Here is a 15,656-nt window from a genome sequence, read left to right as displayed (position 1 = left end):
CTACTTCGTGGTACCAGCCAATCGATCTCCAAGCGCATCGGGCGGAAAGGATTAAGTGCAAAACAATTGCACAACAGACGCAACTTCGTCGTCGTCTGCTTCACACACCGGAGAAGCAGCAAAGAAAAGAAGACTGTGTAGCTACGGACTTCTGGCCATGAGCTTCCGTGCTCGTGTTTCGGCATCGAGCAGTTAAGTTTTCTACGTGGACTGCAGCAAAATATTGTTTGAATAGTCTCCAGAATTCATATTAAATTGCCTGGCAAAAAATAAAAAATAAACTTTTAGGAGGTGTCAGTGTCTTTTTAATACTCCTTACATGCACCAGTCGATGTCACCTTGTGTAGGACAGCAGAACAACATGAGATTTGCAAATGAAGCGTGGGTTGTCAATGGCTTCTAGTATGAAATAGCGGACAATCACAATTTGGACCTGCATCCAATCTCACTTCGCTGCGGCACTCGGTTCGTAGGAGACTGTCAACTTTTTTTCTGTCTGTTAGCAGGGGACTAGCGGCATTTTCTTGTTTTAGATCTGTCTGCGAATAGAGCTTCGCAGGAGACAAACCACCTTCTTTGCTCACATTAGTAGACGAAGCGCCTATGAACACCATCTGCGCTCGCTCCACGATAGCGAGTTGGATCTCACAGTGACCAAAATTGGACCCCAGACATCAGGAAGGGGCTCTGACCTTGGAGTTGTGGCGGAGGGCGTCGATCTCGTCCTTCTGCTGCGTAAGTTTCTCGTTCATGCTGGCCAGGTGCTCGCTCATGGTGCTCAGCTGGTCCTCGTAGCTGCGTGACATAGAGCCCAGCTCCTCCTGAAACGGGCAGGCAGATAAAGTCTATGCACAAGGGCAGCCTCTTTGCCTATGGGGGAACTAGCTCCATCCAATACCTCCACATTCAGTCGTTTTATTGCTCATCTACTCCCTACCATGTCCCCCGGTACTCGGACCGTGAGAGGGTATGCAAGGGACACCTTGAACTACTTCTACATTTGAAATTTTGATCATGCTTTGCTTCGTATTTTTTCGTAGAATGTATTTGGGCCTGGGGTTTCACAGAGAAAAATGACCCTTAAAGAATGCAACACAAAAGTTAAGACATAAATTCCAAGCTAAATTCACCAGGGAAAAGGAATTGGAGCAAAAAGAGCCCTTCAGCAAATTTTGCACCATTTAGCAGTGGTGTTTTGAAACTATATGTAGGCGCTGAGGCTGGCCACTCTCGGCTGCCTCTAAAATGGCGAGTATTTCAAGCCCTCCCTGCCCTTGCTTTCCTGCTACGACGCTACTCGGAAGTTGCCTTTTCATTGCTTCATGTCACGCCACTCTGTGCGCAGACAGGAGTGAATGATAACAACAAAGACAAGGAAAGAAATAATGTTTCCCGAATCTATCTCAACGGCGCAATCCTACTGTTTTTGGGAGCAAGCAGATGCGCATGAGAAATGCACACATGCACAGGGAACCTAGAATGCACTACTATAGAGAAGCAAATGTTCATGGACATTTTCTTGTTGTGCGACTGCTAGAGTGCACTACACTGTGTACCTGGCCCACGAGTGCTGTCGTGAAAGAACTTTTAAAAGCTGCTCCCATGCAAGCAATGACGATGTTGCCATGAAGGCCCATGAATAATGTCATTAACACGGGAACACTTTAGCATGAGCTTGATTCTGGTAATAGCATGAGCTTGATTCTTTCAGTAGGTAACCTCATTTCCTTTCCGAGGGATCCGGTTGCATGCAAGAAACTGATGATCACTGTGAAATGCGACAACACCAAGCACTTTCACGAAAGGCAGGAAACTGCGGGTACACACAGGGCGTACCAACCGGGGGGGGGGCAAGGCCGCGGCCAGAGAAACCCTCGAGAAGGACAACAGCTTGGGCTCAAGGACCATGTTCAGTGTGGATGAGCTGTGCCGCCTTCTCGAGTTCCACCTCGGTAGCACATACTTCAGTGTCAAAGAAGTTTTTCAAGCAGGTCGGTGGGACACCAATTAGTGCTTCCATACCCGTCACGACGGCAAACTTAACAATGGGGACAATCGAACAGAGCGCGCTGTGGTCTTTCGCCGACAGCCCCAAAGTGTTTATGCGCTGCGTGGATGATTGTTTTTGCATCCTACAGAAATCTTATGTAAACAATTTCCTGCTACACCTCAACTCCATCGTGCCAGTCATTCAATTCACCGTGGAATGGAGAGTGATGGCACCTGACCTTTCCTCAATGTGCTGGTGAAAAAGCAAGGAAATGAACTCAAGTTCATTGTGTACAGAAAATCAACAGATGCCGGGCATTATCTACAGTTCGACTGGAACCACTCAGCAAGCCACAAGGCATCAGAGGTCTCAACACTCGTGTCCAGGGCAACAACCATCTGTTCATTGAAGACCCGACAGATGAAACAAATAAACAGACCATCGTCACTGACCTTGAGAAAATCGGATATTCAAGCAGCTTTACTGAACGCATTGCCCACCGCCAAGGTCAAGTCTGCCAAAATCAGGAGTCCCGCTCCATCGTGCGCATCGGCGTCCATTACGTAAAGGGTGCTAGCAAAGTGCTGGCACGTATGCTGAGAAAAGAAGGTATTCGAGTGGCTCACAAACCATTGTCCACACTGGGACAATTCATGACGCGACCAAAAGATTGTGTCCCAATAGAAAAAACGAGGGGCAATATCTACCAGACTTTGTGTGCAGCGTGTCCCACCACCCACATCGGTGAAACGAAGATCTTTTAATGTGAAAGCATTAACTGGTCCCATGGAGCGAGCTGACATCATCAGTTTGAAGAGCGAAAACGGCACCTAGTTTCCCTGATCCCAAAGGTCCCATTGGCTGGCGCGCGGCAACAAGGCTCCCATTGGCCGTGCACGCATCAGTTTCAACGACCACCGCCAGATGACGCTGCATGTCCATGCTGCCAGCGCGCCGATAAAACTAACCGCCGCAACCCCATGACACATTGGCGCGCGCTCCGAGGCTTCTGCTCGTCTCGCCACCGATGAACATTGTGTCACCTCTAGCATCCACATGCTAGAGGCGACGCCATGTCGCCTCTAGCATGAGGGGCTTCTATGCTTTTGCATTCACAACTCATAAGAACTGCTTATGTGTACCTCAAGCTTTTTTTTTTAACAAATCCACCAGCATATAAATGACATCCGAAAGTTAGACAGTGACCGTAGCGCGGCTACACCGCCGCTGACCACTGCAAAGCCCTTAACCATTGAATCGACTTTGCAAATGCGCGCGTGATCGACATCGAGCCTCATTTCCGGAAAAGGCCTTTCCTGGCATTGTGGCAGATCTAGCACACTCCAGGAAATTTAAAAAGGTCCCAGGGTGCCTTGCCATCCATGGAGAATAGAAGGGTAGGAGAGGGCATGACGTCGTCCGCGTAGCCTCCACAAGCCATGCTCCCTTGACGCCTCGCCTCTTTCTCATTTTCCTCCTTAGTCTCCTCACTAACCATGCCAACGTGATCACATCACGTGACCGTAGCTAGACTTCGTCTTGCTGTGGGGTACTAGAATACACCACAGTCTAGACTTCGACCTGATAAAACCTACCGGACGGAGCGCGCGCAAGCCTGCAAGGAGTCCTTCTACAATCAACCATCCATCTCACACCTGACATGTCACGCGCACCAATCGCCAGAGAGATCTGCGGTCACGCTGGGCACAAAATCGTTTAAACTTTTTATGACTAGGCTTCACCAATATTGCAACGCGCCCCCTCCTAGTATACTTCTAACTTCCTTGTTGCCATCTGTGTACACCCAGGGCATATGCCAACTGACAGACAATTAACAATGGGTCATCCCTGTAGAAGAGGGTTGTCCTTAGCAGACGAAGACGAGAACTGTTGCTGCCCCCTGCTGCTGCCTCAAGCGATTTAGTCACCCCTGAAGAAGAAACCAAGCCGGCCGGTCTCAAAAGGTTGGGTTACTTTTTTAGGACTTTGGTTCGATATTTTCCTTTTTTTTTTTTACTATTATTAAAATACATACATTCATACGAAACATAATACATACGAAAGAAGAGTAGTGCTGCGTAACACTAAAATGCTGAAAGGGACCGATATCTTTATCGATCAGGACTTTTCCAGCGATATTAGAAGAAAAAGAAGAAACCTATGGCTCAGCGCATACGATAACAGGAAAAGTGGTCGAAAAGTGGCACTTGTCTTTGATAAGTTAAAGGGGCCCTCCGGAGCTTTCTGCGATCGACTGTTTCTGTTGTTATATTGCGTAGTAGGTGCAAGTTAATATGTATCCAAAGTTTTAGATTACAAAACCGTTTATTAAGCAGATGGCAGAAGAAATATATCGGGACTATCTTCTCTTGGAAGACAATCCCCCATTCCCTGCCCACCGCTAAAACTTGACCAATGGAAATGCGGTGAATGCGAACGTTATTATTGCAACACCTTTTAAGCTTGTTGTAAATTAGAGTTTGAGAAAAACGTAAACTGAATGTGGTGCGGGAAACATAGTCCGCAATTATCGCTCCAAAACCAGCGAACTATGTTTTCTCCCCGCAAGCGCGTTGCTAGGGGGTGATGCGTCGGCGCGTCGGCTCGTCTGCTTCCCGGGGCGTCTGCAGGCGTGCGTTTGCGGGACACGTGTTCCTTCTTCCCGTGGATCCTGACTCCGAAGCCAGCTTTGCGATCCTTTCACGTCAACGAGTCAAACTTTTCCTTGTCATCTGTGGAATGCGACTGCGTATGGCAGTAGCAGCGCGACGGTGCGGTGCAACGAACGACGACTGCCGAGCACAAAGTCCGGGCCCCTTGACGACGGTCCGCGCGTGTTCGAGAGATTCCTCCGCAGGTCGGCGGTCGGCTGCGTTGGTGACGCGCAGTGACGCCGGAATCCTTCGCTTGCTATTGGCTGACGTGTAAAGAGATGCCCCTCCCGTTTCCCGGGGTCATCTCAGAAAGGGGGGCGTGCCGGGGTCTTTGATAGCAATTTTAATAGGGAAATCTGCCGTGCATGACCGTAATTTTACAATTTTTAGGATCCTTAGGGCCTGTAGATTGAGTTACCGCCATAAATAGACCATTGCAGAACGCTCTGGAGGGCCCCTTTAAAGATTGAGGGAGCTACCTACATCTGGAGTGACGTCATGGGTCAACGATGTCTGGAGCGTGAAGAACCGACCAGAGGATTAAATGAAGTTCCTACCCCGACGCTGAAGTGACATACAGTGCCCAACAATTTTAAGTTGCTCAATATAAATGCATGGAGCCTCGTTAATAAAAGTGTGGACTTGGAGCACGCTGTAATTGAACACGAACCGGATGTCGTTGTGGTCACAGAAACGTGGCTCCACTCTGAAATACAAGATTGTGAGGTCTGCCCGCCTGTTTACAATATAATAAGAAATGATCGTTATGGCCGAGACAGAGGGGTTGCTATTATTGTCAATAACATAATAAGGTGCACTGTCATTCAGCGTCCCCCTGATATAGGGAGTAGTCACTGGCGGCCATAGCTGAGTACGCGAATGCTGAGCGCGTGCTGACGGCAAGCTTCCACAGTTCTTTAGCAACGTGCATTCCGCACCATCAAGAGTGCCGGTCTTAGCAGCCTATTGATGTGAGCTTATTCTGAACATGCGCTCTAAACAGCACCCACAAATATGGCATCCAGTGAATACTCCCTATAGAATCAGTGTGGTGTAATATTTTTCTTGGCACTCAGGGAGTTATTATAGGAGCAGTATATTGGGCACCCGGTGCTGAGGTAGCTATTGTCGATAGGTTAGACAACTTCATGAGTGAGTTACAGACACAGCACAAAAATGTTATTGTTGCGGGTGACTTAAACGTACCGGGAGTTTTATGGGATCAGATGTTACCGGGAGAACGCGAACAGGAATGTGTTGTTGCAATCCTAGCCTTGTGCCTTAACCATCGTCTTAATCAAATAGTAACTATACTCGTATTCAGCATAGCAGCGAATCAGTCTCGGATCTTGTGTTTTTGAGTGATGGCTTATTATCAAGACCATATGAAGTAGATGTAATGCCCGGTATGTTGGACCATTTGATTGTTAGTTTATCTATGACCCTGAACCCGATTAGGAGAAAAACTAAAACTTCTTCTACATAGAGAGATTATAATGTGGCGGATGATACAGCTATACTCGACGAGTTAGACATCAGCTTCAAACCGTTTGAGGCACTAGGTTACCAACAGGCAGTAAGTAGGGGTGTCGCGAACCGGCCGTGGTTCGAGGTCGACTTTTTCAAACTTTTAGTGGAAAGTTCGACGAACCTTCTATTGAGGTTCGACTCGTGTGCGCATGCGCGACAGGCTGGCCAGTTGGCTTTGGATTGGATGATAATGGCTAAGAGATGAATTAAGTGCAGCGCTGATTGGCTATTTCAGTTAATACAGTACTAAAAATTAAGTTATTAACTTCTTCATTGATTAGAATTGGTTTCTTTTAATTGCAGCTGTTCACAATATAAAATAACCCTTTGCATAAAAAAAATTTCCCAAACCTAGACATACTTGTATCAAGGTCTGGCCACACTGTCCACAAAGTCGAACCGGTCGAATCTGGTGAAAAGTTTGAAGGTCCGTCGAACTGGTTCGACCCAGTCGAACCTCGAAAGTTTGACCGAAAAATCTGGTTTGACAAAAGTTTGCGACACCCCTAGCAGTAAGTGCGAATGATATGTGGCTGAGGTTGAAAGCAATAGTACATAAATGTATTACACAATATGTTCCTTCGAAGGGAAAAAGAAAAGTAATACAAAATCCATGGATAACGAGGGAAGCCAATCAGCTAAAAAGAAAAGGGAAAAGACGCAGGGAAAGACTCTGTCGGGAGCGGAGTGAAGTTTTAATACATGAAATGGGAACACTGAGCGCTGAAATCAAAAATCTGATAGAACAGTCAAAAGCCAAGTACTTCAATATCACAATGCAACAATTCCTCAGAGTTTTGGAGGTATTTAACAAAGAAACAAAAACGTGTCTCCGAGATATGCACAGAACTGGGAGTTATTTCTGACAAGCAGGATATTGCAGAGGAGTTCAATACATTTTTCACCAGTGTATTCACAAAAGGTGACGAGGAACCTGTAGAGTTTGTGTTACCTAGGGACTGTCCAGATATGGATGACTTGACACTTTCGGAGGAAGGAATTCTAGCTTTATTACTGAATCCAAAAACGTCCAAGTCGATGGGCCCAGACGAAATCCCAAATACCTTTTTAAAGAGGTACACAGAATGGATGGCCAAATACCTTTTGATTATTTTCGAAAAATCACTGTCAACGGGAACCCTCCCAGACGACTGGAAGGTGAGTAAAAAAATTCTTATACCGAAAGGTGGCGAAACCACAATTGTTTCCAACTATAGACCAATTGCCTTAACATCAACATCCTGCAGAATTTTAGAACATAACGTTTCGAAACATGTCCGACAATATCTTGTAACAGGCTTCTCAGCAACTACCAACACGGTTTTCAGGAAAGTTTATTGCCAGTGACGCTGCATGTAGAAACGGTGCACTATCTAGGTGAAGTGGTTGATAATAAGGGACAAGTAGATATAATCTTTTTGGACTTCAAGAAAGCATTCGATAAGGCCAGTCATAAAAAACTACTAATTAAATTAAAATTGGTCTAGGGAGATAATGACGTCGTTAATTGGATCAAGGCATTTCTTACCGATCGTAAGCAGTTCGTAGCTATTGAAGAAAAAATGTCTGCAATAAGCCCCGTTGAGTCGGGAGTGCCACAGGGTTCGGTGCTTGGGCCATTTCTGTTTTTGATGTACATTGACGACCTCATAATTGATTTGCCCATTCAAGCCAGATTATTTGCAGATGATTGTATTACAGTCGAATCTCGTTAATTCAAACTCGAGGGGGACCGAAAATTTGTTTGAATAAAGCAATGTTTGAATTACCAGGAGTTTCCTCCCATAGAGACACATAGGATGGGACCTGCATGTTAGTCAAATCTGTTACAGACCAAATTAGGTTAAATGAATAGTTGTCTAAAATAACTGATTGGTGTACATCATGGCATATGTCCCTGAACATGCAAAAAAACGTATGCATGACCATTACTAACAAGAGACAGCCCTTTGGGGTTCAGCTACAGCTGCTACACAATTCAGGGGGTTACGTTAACAAACGTCACGGATTATAAGTAGCTTGGAGGAACTATAACTTCAGACCTTATATGGAAAAAGCACGTAGAGACTGTTGTTGGTAAAGCAAACAAAAGACTAGGGTTCATCCGGCGCACGCTCAAACTTGCATCACAAGAAACTAAGCTGATTGCACACAAGATGTTAGTGCACCCCATCTTAGAATATGCGTGGGAAGTTTGGGATCCACATGTAAAAAAATTGCAGTTAAAACTAGGAAGTGTTCAGCGACGGGCATTGCGTTTTGTTTACACGCGGTACCGAAGAAAGGAATCTGTGTCCCCTCTTTACGGCGAAGCCAATTTATCGTTGCTCCAACTTCGCAGAAAACAGAAAAGGCTAACTCAGTTTTACAGCATTAGAAACAACTTACTACTGATCGACAAGAATCGATATACCAGTGAAGATAAGACGCGAATAAGGAGGAACAAGCACGAAAGGCACGTGAAAGGACAAAGGTTTGGTAAGAATTGTTCGAGATAGTCATTTTTCTTGCAGACTGCACGAGACTGGAACCAGTTACCGGAAAGCATTGTAGGTGCATGTAGCCAAGGGAAGTTCGCATCTCTTATTTCAACATTTGATATGTGCACAGGTTGAGTTTCTTGTATTCTATTCTGGATATTGCACATAGTTTCATGTATGCATTGTGTGTGTTCTGGTGCAGGGTAGCACGAACTGGATTTGTATATGTTTGACGACTGATTGTTGAGTTGATTGTATCCCACTCCTATCCTGGTCCCATAAAAGACCAATAAAATTTTCAAATTAATTTTTTTTTTTTTTTGCACAGCTTTTAGAAAGTTTTAAGACCTTCTTCAGACTTTTTTTTTTCCGAGACATGGGATTTTTGGTATGGAACAGTATCTTGCATGTCATTACTGATCTTTGTGTAACATCTTACGTGCAGTGACCCATTTGTGAAAACTACTTGTTGAACCTGCCAAACACTAGCCTGTTGAACACTAGCTTGTTGAACACTAGCCTGGGGCTAGTGCAAAAAAGATAATAGAAAGAAAAAAAAACGCCAAAAACTGCTAAAATATTTTACCAAACACGTCTTCCTGGTTAAAGTTTGTCACACTGTTTTCTATGTTGGATATCAACCTCCTCATAATCAAATAAAGGATTACATATGGCGAGTGTCTGTCACTGTCAGTACACCGGCAACGAAGAGGGCTGACCCTGAGTTGATGCACAGTGAGCTGGGTCTCCTGCAGCTGCCTCTCCAGCTCGGTGCGCCGCTGCTCTGCCAGGAGTAGCCGCTGCTGCAGGGCCTTGCACTGCAAACAGAGGAACACGCATTGGCACACACTCGCCCTGTGCCCCCGGCAGCAAACGTCATTAGGGATTTGTTTGCGGCGATATAGGCTGGTTTCACGCGACATACTACCGTTTCAAAATCTTGCCGGATGCCATGCTGACGGTCTTGCGCCCTATGTCTTTCCACGAGAGGAGGCAGCGTTTTAATGCGAATCCGTCCCATGGAGCAAGCCGACGTCATCAGTTTGAAGCGCGCCAAACGGCACCTTAAATCCTTTTTCCAAGTGAAGCCAGCTCCCAGGTGTGAAACCATGCGAAAAGCCTAGACAACAGCACCTAGTTTCCCCGATCCCAAAGGAGCAAAGTAAAGCTGATGGATTTTCGCCTTCGGTCCCATTGGCTGGCGTGCGTCGACGAGGCTCCCATTGGCAGCTGCACGTCAGTTTAAAATGACCGCTCATCCCATGGCGCTGCATGTTCATTAGCGTGCCGTTAACACGAAGCGTCCAAGGTCAGCACGCCGAGGAGAGTGTGCGCGCTGACCGGCGACGAAAAGTATGCAGCAGACGAAATAAGGGATTGGACGAGCACCTTGCATCCTTTCAAATTCACAACTCATAAGAAGTGCTTAGGTGTACCTCGAGCCTTTTTTTTCAGCTCACTAGAGTTCTTTCACGTCCCGATGGGCTGCCCCAGCCAGAGTGGTTTGGTTATTCCTTTATCTGTTGATCAGTTTTACATACTCAGGGATCAGTTTCTGTGGCAATGCAGACGGGGGTTGCGAGCACCTGGAGTCATGCTCCTTGAGCACAAGCGCAGACGCTCAAAGAGAACTTGAGCTCACTCCTCTTTTTGGAAATGCCTTGGAAAGTTGTCCCGCAGCATATTACTACCTGTGAACAATTCGTGCAAGCCTAGCATGAGTGCACAAAATTAATTAAAGGGTTAATATGCAAGTGCAACAGGTTTGTCACGACTGCATTGCCACAGAAAGTTGTCCCTAAGTACAGTGGACTCCTCTTAAACGGAACTCGAAGGGACAGAAAAATTTGTTCCGTTTATCAGAAGTTTCATTAAAGCAAAGCACATAAAATGAGTGAAATATGACTTTATTTCACAAGCATGATGTCCAGCTAATGTAGCTGACTAGAAAAAAGAGGTAATGGTAGTTTGTTTTGCATTTTGTAATCGCTTTTTGACGAAGTAGGTGTGCATGCCTTGGAGGTACAAAGGTTTCTGTTGACTGCTGCACCTTCCCCAGAAATAGTCTTAAAGACTAGGCCGTGGCGCTTTTTAAAACGGCTGAGCCAACCGTCGCTCATTTTGAAGTTATCTATTCCCAACTGAGACGCAATCTCTCCAGCCTTTTCTTCGAGGATGGGGCCGCTGATCGGGAAATTAGCACTTCGCGCGCGCTTAAACCAGAGAAAAAGGACGTTCTCTATTTCCTCAAAAGGCGTCTTTCGCATCCTCCTTCGGTCGGTGGCAAAGCTTCCGCGCTTTACAGCGTCTTGAATCTTTTCTTTGTCCTTTGATATCCTTGAGAGTGTAGACTTCGGGATATCGAACTTCCTTGCGATCTCCGTCTTCGAGAGGTCACCACGATCCAGCTCTTGAAGGATCTTCATTTTCGTAGCAAGCGAGATCGCTTGGTGCGGCCGCTTTTTTACCGCTTCCATCACAACACGGCAAGCGGACGCTGGTTTGTGTACTCGATGGTAAACGTGACGCGCAACAGACGAGGCGCTAACCCTAATGGCGGTAGAAAGACTGGATTGGATTGCCTTAATATAATGGCTTGGATGGATGGATGAATGGCTGTACCGTACCCTTTGTAACGAGCGGCACCTCGCGTCACCTAGCCTAACAACTTTTTTTTTTTTTATAATAATATTTGTATAAATTTTGTTCTAACACAACCCCTTTTCCTTTAAAGTGTCCTCAGTCTTGGCTATTGCGTACTCCATGGTTGTGAGACTGCTGTAGCTATTTCCGATGTCCGCGGTCGCCATGGGTAGTTTCGGTTTCGGTCCCGTTTAACCGAAGTAAGCAAAAAGGGGGGTTCCGATTACCCGAAGAATTTATCATTAAATACATAGGAAACCAACCGAAACAACCTTTAGAGTTCCGTTTATCCGAATTTTCCGTTTAAGCGAGTTTCGTTTAATGGGAGTCCACTGTATTTAAAACTGATGAAAAGATAAAGAAATAAACTTTTACGAGCCACGTTAACTCTGACTTGTCCTCCCAATTTTGAATATAAAATATGCAGCGATAGTAGAGTTCGCTGAGATACAGAGAAAGCATTCTGTAACCAAAAGCTGCAGAAAGGCCTTTCTGCTCGCTTCAAATAAAAGGAGTTAAAAACTTCGTCTTTCCACTAAAAATCTTTGTCTTTCCACTCTGGTGAAGAAGGGAGACCATGAAGCTGTACTATGGTCAGACGACCTCGAGGACAACTTCTTGGACAACCTCAAGGACGACACCTAAGGACGACGTCTAGTGGCCTATTCGTCTGGGGCACAAAAGACTGGCAAGGAGAGGACGAAGCTCCCCTCTCCCCTCTAGCCTTCCATGTACCACAAACCGCACTGCACCGGTGCGATGCGGGCCCAGACGAATTGGCCATAGCACAACGTCTAGGACGACCTCAAGGAAGATGTCTTGGACGACCTCGAGGACGACGCCTAGAGGACGACCTCAAGGATGACACCTAGACGACCTCAAGGACGACGCTTAGGCCGACGTCTAGGACGACTTATAAGACGATTTCAAAGACAACGTCTACGATGACCTCAAGGACGACTTTTGGGACGACCTCTAGGACGACCTCAAAGACAACCTCTCAGGCGACATCAAGGACGACCTCAAGGACGACGTCTAGGACGACCTCAAGGACAACTTCTAGGACGACCTCGAGGACGACATCTAGAACGACGCCCAGAGAAATTCAGCCTTTCCACTCTGGTGAAAACCAGAGTGGAAAGGCTGGAAAGGTTGTCGCCATCTATGAGCAACGCCGACAAGCCGGTTGTCTGATTGCCGCCATCACTCATAGATGGCGGCAGCTGTCCACAGTTTTGTGTCAACATTTCTTTGAGGGGGACATGATCCTGGGGAAACTAGCCCTTAACAGCTCCGCTGTAAAAATTGACTGGATCCTTGGCATTCCCCAACTGCATTCTAGTGAATAGCACTTGTAGAGAATCTTCACTCACCTCCTTCTGGAGGGTTTATTGAGGACGTCCATCAACGGTGTAGTGAGGACATCTGGCAATAGATGGCACCGCATGTGTCGTGCTGCGGGCTTACCGGAAGCGAAGCTTCTTCCGGTTGTTGATTTACGATTAAAGGCACTTTTTGACGAGCTGTCACACGGGGTAGTTGTGTTCCTTCTGCCTGGCGACCATGTGGTCGCACTCGGACGCCCACGGTCACAACATGGTGTCAGAAGTGGCCGGCCTCCCGGTCTGAAGTCCTCGCTGCTGCTATGCTCATAGCTAGCCCTGCCTCTCGTCGTCTCTGCGTCGCACGCTGCTACGCTTTCCGTCTTCTCGTCACCGTCGCTGCGTTCCTCGTCATGTTGCAGGAGAGAACAACGGAAGCTGCCGCCGCCACCGCCCCCGTCGTCTCACTCGAGCTTGGTTCCACCGCCCAAATTCGACTTCGCAAACCCCGACAAGTGGCCGCAATGGTTTCTACAATTCGAAGACTTCAGCGTTGCGTCAGGCCTCTACCAAGCGTCGGACGAAGTTCAGGTGCGGACGTTACTGTACACTATGGGATCCGAAGAGGCGCGGCGTGTTCTTGAGACGTTAGGCCTCACCGCAGAGGAATGGCGGTCCTTCGCTGCGGTAACAGACAAGTTCAAGGCGCACTTTGTACATCCACCGAACGAAGTGTACGAGAGCGTGCTTTTTCACCGGCGGGTCCAGGAACGAGGGGAAACCGTCGACAGTTTTTACACGGCCCTTCGAGCACTCATCCGCAAGTGCAACTATCCGTCCACAGAGGTCGAGGACAGGCTCGTTAGAGACCGCTTCGTCGTAGGACTTCTCGACTCGAGACTCTCTGACAAGCTCTGCCGCTGTCCGACCCTCACCATGGCCGAGGCCCGGCTACAAGCACGCATCCACGAAGACGCCGTCAAGGCGCGGGCGACCGTTTTTCGGGACGAGACAGCTGCCGTCGCACCGGAGCAGCTCAAGCTGGATGAAGCACGTGTGAAGAAAGGAAGGAAACCGGCCCCCAAGACGTCTCCCAAGCGAGACTCGGCGTCGTCGCCGAGAGAAGGCAGCAAAAACTGCAGATTCTGCGGCCGTCAAGCGCACCCCCGTAACGAGTGCCCGGCTAGACAAGCCAAGTGTCACTACTGTCGACGCCTGGGTCACTTCGAAGATGTCTGCGAGAAGCGGAAGCGAAGTTTGAGCACTGTTCATCTACATGCCGTTTCGACCGCGGGCCGAGCGAAGTTTGTCAAGGTCGCCGTCAACGGGTACGACGTCGACTTCAAAGTGGACTCCGGAGCCGAAGTCACGGTGGTGCCAAGCACTTTTCCCAGAGCACCTCGCAGTCTCCAAGAGCCTGAAGGGCAACTCACTGGACCGGGCAATCACCCATTGACAGTTCTCGGTACCTTCCAAGCCATATTGACTTGGAAAGTCAAGTCGGTAGTGGAGCGGGTTTACGTCCTGCCGTCGCAAGACCCGCCTCTTTTGGGGTTTCCTGCCATCCAGAAGCTGGGTGTGGTGAAGTTCGTTGACGCCCTCTCCAGTCTCAACCAGCAGAGCCCTCTTCACAGAGACATCTTTGAAGGGTTGGGTGAGCTGAAGGACGAGTATGTGATTCGACTCCAGCCAGGAGCACAGCCGTTCTCCCTCAGCGTTCCTCGCCGCATTCCGATTCCCCTTCATAACATTGTCCGCGAAGAACTGGATAAGCTAGAAGCTGACGGTGTGATCCGTAAAGTCGACGATCCGACGGACTGGTGTTCTGGTATCGTTGTCGTCCCCAAGTCCTCTGGAGGTTACCGGATCTGTGTCGATCTCACACGCCTTAACCAGGTGGTCCAGCGGGAGCGTCACGTCCTCCCATCGGTGGAGCACATCCTGGGACGTCTGGGTCCTGCACGGATCTTTTCCAAGCTCGACGCTACAGCCAGTTTTCACCAGATCAAGCTATCTGCCGAAAGCCAGCTCCTCACGACCTTCATTACCCCGTTCGGCGGATACTGCTTCTGTCGCCTTCCTTTTGGAATTTGCTCCGCTCCGGAGTATTTCCAACGTCAAATGGGGAGGATCCTGGAGGGTCTCGACGGAGTCGTCCACATGATCGACGACATTTTGGTTTTCGGACGCACCCAAGAGGAACATGACCGGCGTCTTGCAACAGTATTGGGTCGCCTCAGCAGTGCCGGAGTGGAACTGAACAGGGCCAAGTGCGTCTTTTCAGCGTCCACTGTTAGGTTCTTGGGAGTCACAGTCAGTGCAGACGGTATCAGCCCCGATCCAGACAAGGTCCAGGCTCTGGTCAACTTGGAGGCCCCAGCGGACGTCAGTGGTGTCAGGAGACTTCTCGGCATGGCTAATCACATAGGCCGTTTTCTTCCTCACCTGTCCGACGTGACTACGCCGATTCGTGCTCTTCTCCAAAAGAACAGTGCCTGGTGTTGGGGGCCCAGTCAGCAGTCTGCCTTTGATCGTCTTAAGGGCATGTTGAGCTCCAAGGTCTGTATGGCCAAGTACGACCCTTCGTACCATACCACAGTGTCGGCTGATGCAAGTTCGTATGGACTGGGAGCCGTTCTGCTACAGGACCAACCATCGGGAGAGCGTCGTGCCGTTGCCTACGCTTCGCGATCTCTTACACCGACGGAAACCCGGTATAGCCAGACGGAGAAAGAGGCTCTGGCCGTCACATGGGCCGTTGAAAGGTTCGACCAGTTCGTCCGTGGCATCAGGTTTGATGTCGAAACAGATCATCGACCCCTCGTCACTCTGTTGGGATCTGCGGAACTGGACACTATGCCTCCTCGCATTCAGCGCCTGAGGATGCGGCTTATGGCCTACCAATACAACGTTCTCTATGTACCGGGGAAGCTCCTGGCGACAGCAGACACCCTTTCCCGAGCTCCTGTACAGGCTGCCGACACCAAAGTAGACACCGTCGAGCTCTTCGTTGGGTCACTGCTCAAGGACATCGAAA

The 15,656-nt window shown here is 48.2% G+C and overlaps 1 protein-coding gene across 2 annotated transcripts in view; it reads right to left on the bottom strand.

Moving 5' to 3' along the window:
* The window catches only part of LOC8029740 (protein phosphatase 1 regulatory subunit 21), an 87,749-nt gene that overhangs the window by 5,553 nt on the left and 66,540 nt on the right, over nucleotides 1–15,656 (bottom strand). For both annotated transcript variants that reach the window (XM_029985463.4, XM_042287200.1), the window contains 2 exons: nucleotides 9,374–9,472; nucleotides 693–821 (listed from right to left, as the gene is read on the bottom strand). In XM_029985463.4, coding sequence (XP_029841323.1) covers nucleotides 693–821; nucleotides 9,374–9,472 — 228 coding nt within the window. The remainder of the gene's footprint in view (nucleotides 1–692; nucleotides 822–9,373; nucleotides 9,473–15,656) is intronic.

Source organism: Ixodes scapularis, unplaced genomic scaffold (genome assembly GCF_016920785.2).
Source record: "Ixodes scapularis isolate PalLabHiFi unplaced genomic scaffold, ASM1692078v2 PGA_scaffold10__122_contigs__length_95168666, whole genome shotgun sequence".
NCBI classification, from domain to species: Eukaryota; Metazoa; Arthropoda; class Arachnida; order Ixodida; family Ixodidae; genus Ixodes; species Ixodes scapularis.
Note: the sequence above shows the minus strand (reverse complement) of the source record. Positions and strands in the feature narration are given on the sequence as shown.